The sequence below is a fragment of the Excalfactoria chinensis genome, chromosome 1, assembly GCF_039878825.1.
Source record: "Excalfactoria chinensis isolate bCotChi1 chromosome 1, bCotChi1.hap2, whole genome shotgun sequence".
Taxonomy (NCBI): Eukaryota; Metazoa; Chordata; class Aves; order Galliformes; family Phasianidae; genus Excalfactoria; species Excalfactoria chinensis.
In genome coordinates this window covers 124973297-124992586 of record NC_092825.1, presented here as the reverse complement: position 1 = coordinate 124992586, position 19290 = coordinate 124973297, and the positions used below count along the sequence as shown (strand labels likewise).

The window sequence follows — 19290 nt, the reverse complement described above, 5'->3', positions numbered from 1 at the left end:
GCTGATCATAAAATACAATAGGACTTTTGTACTGTATCGCCAGTCTTTCAGTATGTCTATTAAAAGCAGTATTCTTGGGACACTGAGACAACTTCTGCTGCTTTGATAGAAAGTGCCTACCTCTTATTCTTGCAGAAACAAATTTTGAGAATCTGATCAAGATTCAGATCATTAAACAAAAACAACCTCACAAATATTTTAAAAGTCAGAGAGAGATTACGTAATGCTGCAATTCTGAGATTATTGTGATTTTTATTAGTTACAACAATTTGCATTAGTATGAACAGTAAAAAGGAAAACCATCACTCCTACTACAGTCCATTTCTAATACAACATCCAGACAGCCACTATACCAAAAACATATTGTGCATCCATCAAACTGTACTGTACAAGCAATATATTTAAAATCTGATGCGTATTAGGTGTGATGCATACAGTGGAGTATGTTCCTATACTCACAATAATAAATCTAAATGAAATCTGAAATTAGGTCACATTATTACTTCCATAAGTGAATGAAGTTCTTCGCTATTAGCCAAACTGTACAACAGACTTGATTCCTTGGTTACTCCCCAAGCTCTCCACCGCAAGGCAAAACATGACTAGCTACTGAGTTCTCCAGTCAGCAAAGCAAACCAAATGTTAAGATTAAAACTCACAGATGTATTTTGGAGGGCATCCAAATCTAAATATCCAAGTCAGAACCTATTCAGGAGTAGGGTCCCCTTTGCCAAATGCTACCTTGGCTAACTGGTTGATTTTAAGAAACATCAGACATTCCCCAGTATTGCTGGGGCAAGACACATCACTTACTGTTAAGCCTCTTGAAGCTTAATCAATTTACATATGTGAAAAACGATGTTTAAAAAGGTATGCAGAAACCTCTAAATATTAGATAGCAATGATTAATCACTTACTAGTTAGCATTACTCAAGGAGAAGTATCAGATAACTTGATTATTCACTAAAATACAATAAATTCAGAATTGCAGCAACAGAAAAACGTATGAAAACCTAAAGGGATATTAAGCTTACTATGTTAAGAGATTAAGCAGGGATACTGTGTACAGTATAACCTGCTTTAGAAAAGATTTGCAGAACAGAGACTGTCCTGCACTTTCCATCCTTTATGGAACTGAACTATGCTCCAGTCAATTGTAATTACTAAGGTTGCAGCTGACTTGAAGAATTTGTTATTAGTGGTAGTATTTTTAGCTTATTAAATTTTCTCTTTCAAGGTTTTGCAAAGAGCATCGAGTAGCTGTTTTTTTTTTTTTGCTCTCTCTCAAAAAGCACTACAACATACCCAAAAAAGCCTGTACTTTATCATACCACATTCATAGGCTGAAGAAGTAACAGGCATGGAACACTTACCTATGGCTTGAGTTCTCTTTTATTTCTGTCCACGCTTTGAATAAGTTTTCATGCAAATCCCAGTCAGAATCCCACATATCTTCCTGCATTGCTATACTGTGCTGAACTTTAGGTTCCGCTTTAAAAACATAACGTATTTTTAAATCATTCGTTAAGGAGAAAACAATTACTTATAATTTTCATTAAAAAGAGATAGTTACTTACATTTAGATAGAAAAGGCAATCCTACATAACAATGATCCCCACATTGTAAACCAGGATCAAAATAAATATTTGCAATCTGCAAAACAGTAAGAGCAGACCAAATGAGAAATTGCACAGTAAATGCAATGACCAAAGAAAGAAGACTTTTGATGACCAGACTCAGATATGCAATAAAATGGAAAGAACATGACAACTTATAGAAGTAGGCAAAAGCAAACCTTTGATTTTTTTCCTGACTCCAGATCTTCTTTATTACTTCTCAGTCTCTTATAATAAAACCTTACATCTTCAGTTAGGGAACGTATGTGCTGTATTTTCACTTTCTGAGAAAAGGAGTTCATAATGTTCAGGCTCTGGTGAACCACTTTCCCCTAAGGAAAAAAAAAAAATGGTGAAAAATGGTGCACAGTATGTATGCATTTCCCCTGCCATGTGTATTTATTTACTTATGCAGACTGGCAAAAAGGCTACAGCAGAACTGAAATATTAAATAGAGATTTTAATAATGCTCTCTTAATAAATGCCTTTTATTAAACTTTTCTTTTTTACTACACTTCAAAGTAGGTTTCCATGAATTTGATTTCTTCCTCCATCCGTTTCTAAACATGGTTTGTCTCTCTTTCAAAAGAAACACACTTTAAGGTTTTTGGAGAGCTTAGACATTTCTGCTTAATCAAATAATGTTTTAAGAGAGCCAGAGGAGGAAAGGCAAGAGAAAGCTTTGTTTTTATCAGCCTCCAAATAGAAAAGAAACAATCTTTTGTAACAAACTCAGAAAACAGTTACAACTGTTTAGAAATTATCTTAAAGGAGCCCTTGAGTGAAGCTGCAGATAATCAACACACCAGGTGACAGAGAACTTTTTACAATGCAAGTATAATCTTCCCTTCCCCATGAAATGAAGGCACCAGGCAATCAAACTACCTTGTAAAGACTATGAAGAAAATGCTAAGTTGAAAAGAAACCAGTGCGCTTCCTTCCCCCCCATCACACCTTTGCATTTCATCTTTTATGTAAAGAACATACGGTTTAATTATGTGCAACAACCAAAATGGCTGCAGTACTGAAGCCCTCCCTCTCCCCTGCAGCCCCCCTTTTAAAGCTCAACCCAGTTTGATCTTGCTTATAAAGCAATGATTCTGTAGGCATGCCTTTCATCCTTATTTCAACACCCAGGCCTGATAAGGATATGGCAAACAATAAATGAAAAGAAGTGAAAGGCCAGACAGGATTAGTGACAAGATTTCAGACCTATGTAAGAGATAAATGCAAGCAAATTTAAATGCCTAGGACTATCTTCTAACAAACAGGTTTTAATGTTACCCTTAAATCAATACTTTATTTATTTATTTTTTTTTAAAATAAAAAAGAAAAAAATCACAAGTGGAGAGATGAACTTTGCAGGCTTAAAATGTAACTACAGCCTCGGGAAACAGTCACTTAGCAAAACAGTCTCTGACAGAAACTGCAAGAGTAATTCTGTAAATAGAACAGTACTGTTAAACTGAACAGGAAGTAGAAACGACCATCTCTGCTTCACCTACAGAAAGCTGATTAACCAACCTTCATCATTTGGGCAAAATAAAGGTTCACTAAACTCTGCAAAACAAATGAAAAGTATTTTGGTAAGATCCCTATGTAGCTTTAAAATACTGAAGAGTAGATAAATGGAAGAAGACTACCACTCATTAAGAAAAAAGATATACTCCCAATTAAGATACAGTAGCTCAAGAGTCTCCTGAATTAATTAACATGTGAAAAAAAATTACTCAAGAAGAACATGAAGCCACTAAAAACTACAGCAGTCTCAGGATGAAGGAAAATGATGGACCTCTTAGGAGTTGAGAAACGCAGGTGCTAACAATAACATCTTCCAAAACAAAGAAAACACAAACAAAATAAAATCAAGATGATGAAGAATGCAGGACTATTTCAAGATGCACCCAGAAGCTTAGATATTAGTTAGAAGAATAGTTGAGTTTTAAAAATTGCTCCTTTATGGCCCAAAATTTAACAAACTGAGGTATTACTGAGGTATTCAAGAGGAACAATGACCATGACAGGAAATAGGAGATATAAACTAGGATACAGAACAGAAATTGCTTTATACTTAAGCAAAAGAAAAGGAAACGAACAAGCAATATGCCATACAGATTGACCTTCAGTAGAGAAAATAGTCTGAACTCATTAACAGCCAAGTTAAGATTGTGAATTTAGGATCTAGTCAGAACTTTATTTTAAGGGCTCAATCCTCCCTGTTTGGAAAGGCAAAGCAGGCAGAGAGGATGATGGTCTGTATATATGGCTATTGATCCCACAACATGTTAAGACTAGACAGATAAGGAAATAAAATCATTTCCACCAACATGCATAACATGAAAGTTACAAGGAATAACTGTGGACTGAAAAATGTAGAAATACTTGCAGCCATCATAACTACAGTCCTAGAGTAACTTCCTAGCAGGAGGAAGGAAGACAAGAGTAATTAACATCAGAGAAAAGAAACAGTAATAATAAACAATAAAGTAAAAATTCAATGATGGAAAAACACTCAGGTCCCCAAAGAATTAAAAAGTGGGCCAGAAGAAATCCAGACCCTTATCCTACTAACTGAAGTTAGAAAAGAAAAAAACTTGGCTACCAAGTACAATGCTGTGACAGAGTGGTTAGAGACAGAAGGCAGCTCTGAAATACTGTGTCTAAGCTAAACTAAGCACAAAACAGAACATGTTCACGTACACAGGTCATGTAAGCGACAAGAGATGCCTGTCAAATAAGCACCAAGCCACACATTGCCTCAAGTATTTGTACAGCAAAGATGTTCCCAGTCTGTTCAGGAAGGTGTTTTTTGTTTTTATTAATAAGACACTGATGGCAAACAAACCTGTAAAAAACAACCCACCAGTGACAGTTTACTGGAAGGAGTTACAAAGACAATTCAGATACATAAAGCACTCAGATCCAGAACATCCATCTCTAGGAAGGACACTATCTTTTTATTCTACCATAACACACACTCAAGTCAAGTATTTCTTAAAACTTTTCCCAAACTTGCACAGTAATCACTAGTAAAAACACTGGAAAACTGCTCCCTTTCTGGACAGCAGCTTTTTCAAAATACATAGAAGATAAAAACTATCTTTTCAGAAAACTGCCATAGTAGTATTTCTATCCTGTCATCTTCGTCTCTCTTTTTCTACCCTTTTTTCTTTCCGTCTGCCATTTCTCTCTTGATGATCTTCCATTATGTTCCACACTCAGAGTCACACAAATCTCAGACTTTGACAAAAAACCAATTACAAAGTCAATATGCCTTGACTGCCCATGCTTCCATGGTCACACTGAATGTTAGGTAAGAAAATAAAAGCATCATCCAGTTAGCAGATTGGCGCACAACTGAGCAAAGAAGCTGCCTTCTCCCGTCACTGAATAAATGCTACTGCAGAAGTAGGAAAGAAAACAACCTTAGCATATTTTTGCAGGGAGCTGCTGACTCCCACTCCCACAACTTTCTTGCTTTCCTGTTCTTGTACTCCATCATATACCCTCAAAGATGATCTGCTTTCAATGTGGAAATAATACAACATTGCTTCATAGAGATCAAAAACCTTTTATACCGAAGCTTCAGTTCATTAGCTGACTTTGCCATCTTTGGCTTTACACATTAAAAATTTGAAAAATACATTTATGCAATGACATCTGCCTTACTCCTGGTGCTAATGTGTGCGAATTGGTAATTACTATGAATATGCAGTTACATTACAATGCAGCTGCAAATAATCATGTTTAGGATCATCACATCAGTTTTCAAAGATCCCATGTAAGTGGGCAGCAGAGGATAAATAAAGATAAGCCATGCTTGGGACACATGAGGAAAAAAGGTGACAAATGAAATAACACAAAGAAATGATCTTTCCATCTCCAACATCAAAATTACTACATCACAATTTAAGGCAAAAGTTTCTCTTGAACATGATGGATGGATGAATAAAAACAGCACAAAAAGGTTTAATGCTGTGACCTAGCTATCTTACCGGAAAAGAAGGAGGAAGAAATACATGTTTTGGGGAGCAAGTCAGTGAGCCTACAGCAATCACTGCCTTCACTGGTATAGTTAAAATCTGAAAGAAAGAACAAGAGAGTTAAGGAAAAAATATTATTTCCAGCTTTCAAACATATCTTCTGCTTTTATTTGCATAGATTAATAAAAACCTGAAATTCCACGATTAATGTAGCCAATTAATGTCTTATATACACATTTAAAATATGCAACCATGAATTAAGATTTCAACATGTCATCATACTCAGTCACTCCCTACTGTCACACTTAGCTTCTTTCTACATGGAATACAAAAGCAAAGTTAAAATAAAAGCTTTGCAATGGGGCATTATACAGGTCTCACCTGAGAAAGATTCGCTCTCTTAGAATGCAGGAGGATAACATATTTAAGTTTACTACTAATTACTAATAGGGAAGATGATATACCAAAGTTCCCAAAAGACATCAGTCATGATGAGACCTTGAAACAACAGTACACTTGGAAGAAGTGGATAAGGGATAGCAATAATCCTTACTGTCTGTGGTGTTCTGACCATTGTTAGCTCAGTAACAATAGAAGTGCAGTAACTTGTAGGGGAAAAAAAAAAAAAGGAAGAAAACAAAAGGCTTCCAGTTGTAAAATGAGAGAGTTACTTACATGTATGGACATATTAAAAAGCTTAAGATTGCAGTTACCTGTCAGAAATTAAGAGTTTCCTATTTTCTGCACCAGAACCACACAATAAAATAAGCTCTATAATTTCCCAACTTCATAGACATCATATTTTCTTCTATGTGAATCATTCAAAGTGAAAGTTATAATACAAAAATATTAAACATGGATTGTATTAAATATTATAATATCACTCTTCCACAAAATAATTTATAACAGGAAAGGCATATGAAGTTGAGAATTGGTTGTTCTCTCCATTACTAACTTTGGTGCAAGATCTGTTTCAACATTTGTCAGCAAACTGCAATTTCCCCAAAGCAATTGTCACGTTGTATTTTGACAAAACTGTTCCAAAATTATACCTCAATTTCAATAACCAACAACGTACCAAAAAGCTGCTAACTGTGAGCATATAATGCCAAAAGATTTTTGCATTGATGCTTTGAGAGTGTGTCAAAAAATAATAGCTCAGAGCATCAGGTCAGATATGAACAGAAGATTCTGAAAAGCAGATGAAAACCATAATGAAAGTAATTCTTCATTCTCTAAGAGAAGATACGACACAAGTAGCATTACTGCCACTCCCTGCAGAGTTAATTTGACCTCTACCTTTTCAACCTCAGCTTCTTCTCAGTGACACTGCAATCTGTCCGCTTCAGATTTCACAGTTAAAAATCAGAAAAACACTCCACTTGGACAACACGTATGAATATAAAATAAATATACCTCATAGTCTGTTGTGATTTGCACAGCTCCATCATGAATTCCTTCAAGTTCTTTTGCTATTAGTTTTACTCTAAACACAGCATAATATCCTGATGTTAGTATCACCTGTAAGTGATAGGAAATTGTATTCCATTAAAAACAGAAAATAAATTCCACAAAGAAATACACTAAACAAGTCTATATTCCCTTAAAATCCCTAAAGGCATTCAAAGCCAGGCTGGATGTGGCTCTGGGCAGCCTAGCCTAGTGGTTGGAAACCCTTCTCACAGCAGGGGAGCTGAAACTAGATGATCTTTAAGGTCCTTTTCAGCCCAACCCATTCTGTGATTCTATGATAAGCTATCTGAAGCAAATGAATGGTAAAAGTAAAAAATTCAAATGTATGTAAACTAAGATTAAATATTTCTTGGACATCAGTGCGTATGAACTTCCCCTTTCGAAATCTAAACAACTGGAAAGCTATACTACTACTCAGAATAGAACTAAAAAATAAGAGCACGTATACCTTTTTGACAATCATTGTCAATTTTTATTCTCCCTCCCCCATGCTAAAATTGAACTATAAAAAATACACATATTTGTCTTTTTCCCCCTCCTACATTTAGCTTTAAGCAATAGATTCAAAGGGTTACTTACTGAAGACTGATCAGATGCACTGGCACTTTGTAGTTCGTGATGGTTTGCAATTATTGTTGTTCTATTTCCCTTTTCAGTTGTTAGGAGTTCTATGGCCAAACCATCCCCTATAATATGCCAACTTTTTATAGCCAGCTTAAAAAGAACAAAAAAAAAAAAAACAAAAACACACAAAAACTATTTCAGTAACAAGACTGATGTAAGATTTTTAAAAAGCAAACTAAAAATAAATCCATCCTTACCTCTATCGGATTGCTGTTGATGATGGCAAATAAAATGCTGCTAGCTTCTGCTGCACTCAGTATGCCAAAATCTATAAATCGTTCCTCCGTTTTTGGAGAAAGCACAAAGTACTAGAAAGATTAATAGAGGTATTTTAGCATAATTAAATATAAAATATACTCAAACTTTAAACTATTAACAAATAAGTCAAGTGCAGCAGTACTGAGATAATCTCAACAATCTAACTGTATTCTACATACAACTAATGGGAGCAAAAAAGAATTTTCCAGCAGTAACAACACCTGTTTAAGAAAAGAGCTGGTGAAGTAGGTGACATTATCCGTAAGACTGTTGAAATTAAGAAAGCTATGCTTCCATAGCATCAGAATGAAGAGAGTCCTATGAAATCTGCCTCTAAGTAGACTGGAATAGCTAAAAAAGGGAAATACTTACATCTAAAAATCCCGTGTATGCTCGAACAGGTAGGTGAAATTTAGAAGCATTGGTGATTAGTAGAATATTGTTATCTATATGGACAGATGATGTGGAAGGCATAAAATAAAGTGTAAAAATATATCTGGATTCATTGGGTGGAATTAAGACAGGTTTGCTGAAGTTCTGGACCTAGATCAGTGAAGAATGAAGATCAAAGTTACGATTTAATGAAATGCAACATACTTAAACATTTTCTAATAGGTAAAAATATTCCACTGAACTGAGGCTTACTTTAAACATTGGTTTTGCTTCTTCTGGTAACACAACATCATGTATAAGGACTGCAAAATTGAACGTGTTTGTTAGATAGATTGGTCTTTCCACAGAATCAGAAGCACCATCACGGATGTGAAAAAGTGTAGCAGCATGATCAAACCCTAAATACCTATGAAAAGAAAACAGTATGAAAAAAATGAAGACTTTACTTATCTAATCATATATTACACATACATTATACATATATATGTATATTTAGTTTATACATATATATACACACACGTGTGTGTACTAGAATTCATTTAATCCATCAGCCAGAAATGTACACAGCACATTGCATGCTAACACTGTAATAACTGTACTACAGGAACATCGATTACTCACTAATTCAAATGAAATAAGATAACACATAACTCAGCATACTAGGAGGACTCAAATGAAATGTCCATGTATTAAGACAGCCTGCAAATCATGCACATTCCTTCCTATCTAAATTAGGAGTTTCCAGCTCCAGAGTTCTGATGGGTAATGTTTAATTTAACTGCCTTTAGCATACTGCCAATTCAGTTGATAAGGCAACACATTCCAATAACAATCCAATGTCAACTTAGCCAAATCTTGTGAATGAATGAAAAAAAGAAGTACTGACATGATGTCTTCCAAAATTTTGCTTAAAACCAAAAATATTTCCCTCTACTCTTGCTTCATATAGTGGGTGACAGAACTGGATATTCTTTCCAGTGTCTCATCTGTAGTCTTCAGCTGCTCTGAGAAGTGATTCATGCAGGTAACTTTGAATCTGGCTTGTGCGTTATTGAGACTACCTCATAAGCATAAAACCAAAAAGCTTTTACCAATGATTGTAGTTCTAAATGATCTAGATTAAGAAAACACAGGTACCACCTCTTTATATCCCTTCCCTCACCAAAAGGGCTAGAGTTACCTTCCACACGAGCTTATTTTCAGCATTTTTTTTTCTAAACGTTCAACAACACACTTACCCATCCAATACTTCCGCTTGATAGGGAATTTCAAGTTTGGAGTAGCTCTTCTCTTTTGCTTTAACAGTTATTTTCCCAGAAGACTGTGATGCTTTTTTTGCTTTTGATGCTATAAAAGAAAATAAGTAGCTTGTTCAAGCAGACAAACACAAAAATCCATGAGGTTAGATTAGTGTGAGTAGTGCAAACAGAGCTAGACCAGAGACAATATCGTGGAAGAAGAAAATGGATCTTACTGAACCTTCAATACACCAGTGACATAGAACAAGTCTTAGAAGATATACAAGTTCCTCCCCTCCATGTCAGTTAATTGATATGGTTAAGTACTCTAGGAAAGCCCAGTTGTCAAATAAATGATTTAAACATGTCCAGGAGATAATTAAGATGCTGGGTAAGCATCTGAATTCCTCACTGTTCTACACTAACAGAACAGAAGTTTGAGTGTGTTAGGCTCCTTATTTATAACTACCACTCAAGAGGGACTCTGGGCCAAAAACACTGAAATAGAATCAGAATCCATGAAAGATCCAAAGCTAAACAAGGGCCACGTGTCAGTCTAGACATTCTCATACAACAATTTCTTCCAGCTTCAAAATCTGGACCTTTTACCTCAGGTTGACAGAGTACAGCTATTTTAGAATTTAATATTTATGAGCTAAGACATATTTTACTCATATTGAACTGCACGCTATACAAAGTCTAAAATGCTAATCAGCGAACAAAATCCTTTCATCTCTATCCATACAAACTGTAAAATTATGACTACCTGAAATAAAAAATACTGAATCTACAAGCCTCCATCTTTAAGCAATTCAAGATGAGAGACTTACAGTACCAACTAGTATCATAAAGCAGTAAGATTTGAATAGGTCAACAGCAGTCCGATAGCTAATTAGAATCTAATACAAATGGAGGTAACATTTCTATAAAAGGTCGGCATTATATTTACAGTCACACTATGTAGGAAGAAAATGAACCAGCACTTCTTTCATAAAGATATAAATGAAAGTCAGTATGAGCACACATAATGTATGTTCATAGGAAAGATTACAGTGAAAGCTTTGCAACTCTCACTTGCCATTCTCTATAATATGAAATCAAGATAAAAGAAAACAAGCAAGAGATTCACACTAAGATTCTCAAGTGCAAGACAGAGCCGTATTTCAGTGGGTATTCCAACACAAAATATTTTGGGGGAAAAATAGAGTCTTCTTTAAACTTCAGAAAGCCCAAAGGGTATTCCCAAGGGATATACTCTAACTTACATCATTGTGATGAACATGCCCTGGTTTGCTAAGGATTTCCCAAAAGCAAACACCTTTTTAGGCTAATAGTACCTTTTAACCAATGACTCAAAATGCCACTTATGTTTACAATAGAATCTGATGTTCAGTTTTTATATTTACACACATAAGATTGCTCAAGAATCCCTTTTCTTCTCACTATTAGTGTTTCAGTTCAAGTCACTGGCAAGTTGTGACACTAGAAAAGACCCTTCTGAAATACACTGAACTCAGCAGAAATATAAGGCCCTTCCTTCCAAGTAATTCCACTCCCTCCTCAAAGCGTCAAGAATCAGTTTGTTAAGAGACTTCTTAGAAAACAATTCATGAAGATTCAGCAAGTGTTATGACACACTGGACAAGTTTTAAGGAGAGATGTGATGTACTTACCATCAAAGCTAATACTTGCAACTTTGGTATATTTACTTTCAGAGGCTTTCAACGTAACTGGTTTAAAATGTACTGTTATTGCTTCATTCTGTGGTGTCGGTCTCACACTCTGCAAACAGAATCAAAATATAAAGCACTTGTAAGTTCATCATTGTTAACACACTGCGCAGTCTTCAAACATCTTTCAAAGTAATACAGCTGCAACTAATTGTCACTGAGTTTGTACAGATCTATCTTCCCTATTACAAGGGACTTCACAACATTTTTCAAGTCCTGCAAACTACTCAATACACAGCAAAGCAGACAATAGGGAGTTTCCCTTGAAAACAGAGAGAAGAGACAGCATAGCCAAGAACACGTAAAAGAAACAGAAAGCAATTATTATTATTTTTTTTGTACATTAAGAATTAATTTTATTCTTTATGTCACAAGATTACAATAGCTATAGCCTATTTGTTTCTGGTTCACTTATTGACAAAGCTGTTTAGATGACTTGTGTAATTAACGGCAACACACACATCCACCTTGTCTCTGATCTCATGTTAAGTCTGCAAAACTGCCAGAGGAATTAAAAAAAAAAGAAAAGAAAAATCAGTTTAAAGAACAGGTCTGTAAATCTGAGATGACAGTCATTTTGTAGTGACATTTTATAGTATCACCTTTTTGATCTGACAGTTACTGTTTCTAATTACACAGAAAAGGTAACTTGGATGTTACCAGAATAGCAATTCTGCCAGTTGTTAGCCACGGGCAATTTGAAGATAAATCCACTGTTATGCAGCAGAATTACAGACGGCAAGTATCAATACCTGAAGTGTCAGCGACTGCTAGCACAAACTATTTAAGTTTCATGTACAGAAACAGGGCTTGGAGCACTTAAATGCTCTTGTTCTTATTTTGCTTAAAATTGGGATGGCTGCCATGATTCCTCCTCCCCAGCTGTCTTCTGCTGTAAAAACAGCTCAGCTGCTCATATAGCAGCTGCTAAGCTGCTGTAAATTACAAGACACTGCATAAAGAATACTGAAATGAGTGCTGGTTTACCTTATGCTAGGCCACAGAGGTTTAGCACCTGCTTCATAAGCAGTTGAGACTTTCTTCATCAGAGTGGAATAAGGCAGGCAGACAGTGCTACAAACCAGTTAACAATTCTTCAAAGCTAAGCTGTTCTTGATTGTAAATGAAAGCCTTAAAATTCTGCATACATAACTAAGTTCTGCAAAGTTACATAACTAATGTACAATCCTCAAAGGAAACAAGCAGCATTGCTCATGTAACTAATGAATAATCTGTTAGCTCAACTGGAAGATTCTTGATATTGGACTTACAGCACTGACCTTTGTCAAACACCTGCATACACATGGTGCAGATATTTGATACCTTTCCTCGTGAGTTGATTTATAAATATCACAATCTCTTTCTAATGGAATCCATATCACAAAACTGAGATCTCAAGGTAACTTTTAAAAGTCCCTTAAAGCAGGCAGAACAAAAGCTACAGTTAAGCTCATAACTTCTGCATGGTAGAAAAGAATCATTTCTAGCAGCTCTTTCCACATAAAAAGATGGTTTTGAGTTATAAAGAGTTTGAAATGATGCTGATTTCATTCAGGTCATCAACAGAAAATATTCAAAAGGACAACCTGGTGTCAGAAAAATGCAGCTTTCAGAGGTGAATGACTTAAACCCACAAGTGGAACAAATCCATGTAGATTTGTTAAAAACATCTAAATTTAGTTAAATAAGGAATTTTAAAAAACAAACAACAAATCAATGTTAAACTATATCAGTCACATTTCTCTCTGCTTGATTGGTTGCTATAAAAGGAAATATAACATTAAGATGACTACTGGAAACAAAATTCCTTAGGAATTCTTTTAACCTCGTTTTCCTCCAATTTTAACCCATTTCATATAAAGCCCAAGCAAAACTTGTTTCCTGAGATGTGCCTTATGAATCACCAAATATGGGCCCCTCAACAGCAAGTCATAAGAAGCCACATGCAAAACGAGTTCCACTGAGAATCTAACACCACCAATTTTCTCAGAAAAATCCCTGTCAGCAACTTCTGCGGAAAGGAGGAATTTCAAATAATGCATTTTATTTACATATGAATTTTCTATGGAAGTGCCTCAGCCAAGCTTCAAGATCTTGTAGTATATGGTTTAAGGACTCACAGACTATTCTAATCAGATGAAGAAGGTGTGTGATAAACTACTAGTGGACCTAAATATTTGAGGCAACTTTCATTATTTTGAGAGATGCATGCACTCAAATTGAGAACATAACTCAAAAGTGATCTACTACTCAGGTCGATAAGAGCAAAAATCAGTGAAGTAATTGAACTGACGAATGTAAGCACTTTCTCATACACTTCTCATCAAATGGATAGGCCTAGATACAATACATAGGTATCCTCAAGTTTCTTGTTCTTTATGCATAGTATATGACCAGGGCCGGAAACTTAAAATTGTGACTTTGCTGTTAGTGATGAAATGGACTCAACCTGCCTTAGAGAATCATTTTATTTTCTTTCTAGAGAAGGGAAAATTAAAGAACCATCTGACTTTATTAGACTTTTGACAACATGGTTTAATTGTTGCAGCACAACAGTTCATCTAGTCACAAAATAAACATGATGCTCCCTAATGACGTAAAAAACCCTATAAAAATGTAAATAAGGAAGTTTTTATAAAGCCTCTTAAAACTCAAAAAAGAAAGTCAAGTGACTCATTCTTATGTTCCTTAACCAAACTGCTGGACCACAGAACGACTAAGAACTTAAAGGCACAACTACAGCTCTGGCAGCAGTGTTAGCAGTTTGTCATACACAGATGACCTGAAGATATTTAGTTCTTCCAGCAGCCAACTTAAATACATGCTAAATATAGCCCTGGCCTTTACTTCTGACATTAAGATTAAAGTTATGGCAGAGTTCTGCCTCACTGCTTTTAAACTCTAGTTCTAGAGGACCAGAAATCCATTTCTTCAGCTTCCTTAGAAATATACTAATCACTAGATTCTTCGCTGAAATCTTTACTCTTGTTTACCACCTTAAAATTGGCATAGCTGCAGAAATCCACAGTGTTTGAAACACTAGTAAGGTTATACAACTCACAAACTTCACAAATTGTGCTTTAATACGAGCACTTGACTCAGACATGCTATAAGTGACACTGAAAAATATATCACATTTAGGCTTAAATGAAGTAACTTTACCATGAATGTAAGTTCCAGAGCCCTCCAAGACACCTAAATTCATTGCTTTGATACATTATAAAAGAATAATTCATTTGGAGTAGTCTGTGGTCTATGGCCTACAGTCAGAAACACAGCGACAATAGCTTTTAAAAAAGGGAAGATTATTTTTTTTTCTGGAGAAGTATGAATTAGGTGTTAATTAATCTGATACTAGATTTGATTCTGGCAGTTTGAACATAAAGTTATTTGCATTGCACTCGTGAAGTATGTCACACACCTTACAGAAAACCTGGCAAGCGTAAGAATATGGACATGACATGAAGGCAGACAGTTGAAAAATAACTAGTAAATTTACAGATTCTCTAATTGTAAGAATTATATACAGGTCTTTTTAGAGAGGGTGGAGAGAAAAACTTTTCAGTTAGAACATATTACCACACTCCATGGTGTGTTTTCTAGCATACAAGGCCACAAGGGACCTTAAAATCATCTGCCACAAATTAAATTATCTTATACTATACTATTAACTTGTCTTGACTTGACAATTATCCATGAATAATAACTTAGCAGAAATTGCAACGGACTATTGCTACAGTGGAAAGCTATTCTCATTACTAAATAGGTACCCTGTTTCTACCATAAGTTTGTCTAGCCTCAGCATCCAGTATCCTGTCTTATGTTCTTATTAAACCTCTACTCTTAAAATATCATTCTCCACAGTTAAAGCTTTAACAACAAAATAATGCTTTCCGAGAGCTCAGTAAGAAACCTTTGCCAGTCCTTCAGTCACACCTCTAGCCCCTTTGGTTTCTTTTCAACACTCCAACACTTTTTAAAATGCACTTGGACAATATATAGCTACCAATACACACAAATGTGGAAAACAAGGAAGACATAAGGAAGAGAAGGAAGAAGTGAGAAAAATATTGAGCAAAGAAAAATCCTGTGAGAAATTACACAGGAAAGAGGTATGCATGAACCACAGGAATACAGCAAAAAATCTGAAATAAAAACAGAAAATCCTAAAACTCAAATTCTGAAACTGTCTACACTATTTGCAGCTGTAGCAATCTCACAGGAAAGGACTCTTGAGTGTTCTCAGGCCTTTTTCTTATTCAAGATACAGATGAGACAGACTCAAGAAAACAAGGGCCACTTTACAGTCTGTTTCTAAAAGCTACTCTCTGCTCATCTCATAAGACTACATTGGAACATTACTTCGTATGCTTTAAAGGACTCTGATGTAGACAAACAATCCCACAGAACCTTTATCTCTCGTATGCCAAACTGGAATTATAAGTAGAATCACAGAATCACAGAATGACCCGGGTTGGAAGGGACCTCAAGGATCATGTAGTTCCAACCCCCCTGCCTAGCAGGGCCACCAAACATACGTCTTTACTAGATCAGGTTGCCCAGAGCCCCGTCCAACCTGGTCTTGAACACCTCCAAGGACGGGGCATCCACAACCTCCCTGGGCAGCCTGTTCCAGGACCTAACCACTCTCCTAGTAAAGAACTTCACTCTAACATCCAACCTAAATCTTCCCTCTTTTAACTTAAAACCATTTCCCCTAGTCCTGCTATTATCAGCCCTTTCGAAGAGTTTGCTCCCCTCCTGGGAGTAAGTTCCCTTCAGGTATTGAAAGGCTGCAATGAGGTCACCCCGCAACCTTCTCTTCTCCAGGCTGAACAAACCCAACTCCCTCAGCCTGTCCAATCAAGATCAAGCGAGCTTTTGCCCTTCTGCTCCACGGGAGGTTTCTGGCCTCCCTGAAAAGCTTAGGGACCCTAAGATATTGTAGACATAATATAGATATTTCAATATATCTGGTGAAAGGAGGCTGTGAAGCACATTAATTTTACCATGCATATACATGATTTCTTAATAGTAAGTCATATTTTAAGTCATCTGTCATCTAGCTTCTATTTCTGAACACTGCACGGTGAAGCTGGAAATGATAAATTATCATGTAATGAAGTAAATCCAGGTAGAAAGTTTCAAATTGAAAGGAAATAAAACTTACTGTAATTGGCACATCTTTTGTTCCTGAATTTAATAAATGCAGATTTAAAATTTTTGGCAGATCTGTTAAAGAACAAAAAACACACCTGACTATTAGGCTACATTAATATGAAAACCTTATACAAAGTTATCTGGGCTGGCTAGTTTCACATAAATCCACTGTTGTTTAGCTTTAAAGAGCTGCATTAACTTGGTAGTACAGCCAAAGTAGCTGGAACATGACATTTTAAACTTCATTTTTGTATAGCAGTAAATATTACATGCATCAGTTAACAACATTTATTTGTAACACATTAAGAAATGCACCAGCTAACAATAGTAAAATGCATTATTTTAGCCAGTTGGACTAGCAGAGACAATCTTATTTGGTAATCTTATGTGTTAGCTATGTTGCATGGAAAAGTACTTAGAAGCTATTTTTCTTGAGTTTTTTTTTCTTTGTTGGTTTAAAGATGATATATATGGACTGATTCGTTAATACTGTTAAGTCCTTTTACAGTTTGAAAAGATACCTTCAGTTTTATTACCTTCTGTCAAGCATAAATAATCTTTTTGATCTCACCACGCAATACTAATTTATAATGCAAAACATATGGCACAAATGTATAAATAATCTTTTAAAAAAGAAGAAATTATAAACAACTTAACCAAGTTTGCATACTCCTTCTACTTCTTATGTATGAAAGATATTAAAGCTTTGTAGCTATAAAGCAATCTTTCCCTAAAAACAATGAAGTAAACCAACAGCGGTTTTCAGGCTAAGCTACATGCAACTAAGTTTTAAGACTCCTGTCAGGACTTGACTTATAACTAGATGTGGAAACTACTGTTTGCTCGTACACATCCCAAGTTTACTGGAAGGCAAACACATTTGTGCATAGCAGCAATGCTCTGTTTTCCTATTTTTGAAACTCTGGCTCTTCAAGAAAAAACAAAATCATAATCTCACAATCTACCAGGAATAGCACGAAGATAACCACTCTCGCCCCTTACAAATACTTTGAGATCTGAAGCACAGCTTTACCTTGTGTTCGTAGCGTACCAAAATCTAGCATTTCTGTTGATGAATAGATTCCTGGTGCTTTAAGGGAAGAAAAAGAAACATTACCATTTTCTTACTGTACAAGTTCATTAAGCTAAATAATATCAAAAATGCTTTTCTACAAACCTGTTGTAACTTCTACCTCGACGGGAAGAATGATAAATTCTGTGTTGTCTGAGGCATTTGTTTTTATTCTAATGAATGCTGTATGATTATCTGCTTCTCTTGAAGAAAAGCTGGCTCTCATCACTCCTTTTGTTTCGTAGGGAGGTATTTCCTAACAGAACATTAAAAGAACATCTGTGAGATTGTAGTAATTATAAGAAGAGCAGCTACAGCAAAAGCTACAATAGAAGTATCGAGCATAATTGTATGATAAGAGAAAAAGAAGCAATGGAAGCAAGACACAGCCTGCATGTTTTTAAAGTTACCATTAAATTTCATTTGGATAGTTTTTCCCAACAAATATGACACTGATTAAAACCAGGTATATAGAAGAGGGCTTTCATTACCCTCTTCAGTTTTATTTCTTAAAACTGTGGTAAAAGGATCAGAGATTAATGATAAAAACGTTATTGAGTTCAGTAACATCAAATGCTATTTTTATATATACTAATTGTTTTTCCTCCAAAGTAGACACAAAGCACATACAGTTTCACACACATACACAAACGTCAAACCCGTCTAGCTAAACACAAATTAAAACAGTACAGAATTGCTGGTAGTCACAGTAACTACATTTGGAGAGTCTCTGATTTAAAAAATATACAGAGAAGCAAATTCTGCTCTCACTTATTCACAAACCTAACACAAACAAACTGCTTCATTGTTTCCAGGGATGCAGTTTGACTCCTCCATATGAATAATCAGAGATCACCCAAAGTTTGTCTGGATCCCTGAAGTACCATAAAATAGTGATCACAAAAATGCTCCTGCGTCCGTGGACTGCTTCATCCAATCATCAAAACATTTGACATCAATACCACTCGAGACAACAACAAACAATTTGACAGAATACATTCAAGTATCATAACCATGTTTCAGATCATTTCTTCTGCTTTCTCTTCTGCTAAATCTGTGTGCCTCCACCTACTGGTTTCACTTCTAGTTGTCTTACTGATTTGAAATGCCAGTGGTTGCTTTGAAATACACGGAGATTAATGCTAAATAGTATTAACCTAACTGCCCTTCTGTGTAACTTTTGCATGCTTGTCATCAAGGCTTTAACTGGCAACCTGTCTTTGGGAAGCTGAATAGCTATTAGCTGAAGAAACAGAACTAGATCTGAGGTAGACATTTAAAAATCTTTTATGGTTTTGTTGGTGATTCTAACCACATCAAACAGGTAAGTTGTTTATATACCTACTAATGATTACAGAATTCAACAGTGCCCTTACGCTTTCTTTTGCTCATGAGAAAGGGGGTATCTTTAGAAGCAATGCCATCTGAGTAAAGCTGTGTCAAAATATTAGAACCTTCATTTCTTCTTTTAAATCTGATTTTATTCCTTATTTCCGGTTCCCACTATGTTTGCCCTTTCCTCTGATGTTTAAAATGCTTGTGAGTTGTACTTCTGCTCCATTGCAATATGTGTACCTAAAACAAAGTTACAGCCATTCTCACAGACTTTCTCCAGAAAAGCCAGAAATTAATTGTTGTGATTTTCCTTGTTGGCTTGGAAATATTGTGGCTTTATTCATTGCAACAGATACAACAGACAATGGCTGTAAGGATATTTGGAGTGAGAAATTTTGAATCCCAGTG

At 35.6% G+C, this 19290-nt stretch overlaps 1 protein-coding gene across 1 annotated transcript in view; it reads right to left on the bottom strand.

The window, feature by feature from the left end:
• TMEM131 (transmembrane protein 131) overlaps nt 1–19290 on the bottom strand; it is an 89214-nt gene that overhangs the window by 25611 nt on the left and 44313 nt on the right. The window contains exons 9-22 of the mRNA XM_072351370.1: nt 17653–17803; nt 17509–17565; nt 16486–16547; nt 11259–11367; nt 9586–9694; nt 8600–8753; nt 8327–8497; nt 7894–8004; nt 7652–7786; nt 7016–7120; nt 5612–5698; nt 1796–1948; nt 1578–1653; nt 1374–1491 (exon numbers count right to left, since the gene is read on the bottom strand). Coding sequence (XP_072207471.1) covers nt 1374–1491; nt 1578–1653; nt 1796–1948; nt 5612–5698; nt 7016–7120; nt 7652–7786; nt 7894–8004; nt 8327–8497; nt 8600–8753; nt 9586–9694; nt 11259–11367; nt 16486–16547; nt 17509–17565; nt 17653–17803 — 1598 coding nt within the window. The remainder of the gene's footprint in view (nt 1–1373; nt 1492–1577; nt 1654–1795; nt 1949–5611; nt 5699–7015; nt 7121–7651; nt 7787–7893; nt 8005–8326; nt 8498–8599; nt 8754–9585; nt 9695–11258; nt 11368–16485; nt 16548–17508; nt 17566–17652; nt 17804–19290) is intronic.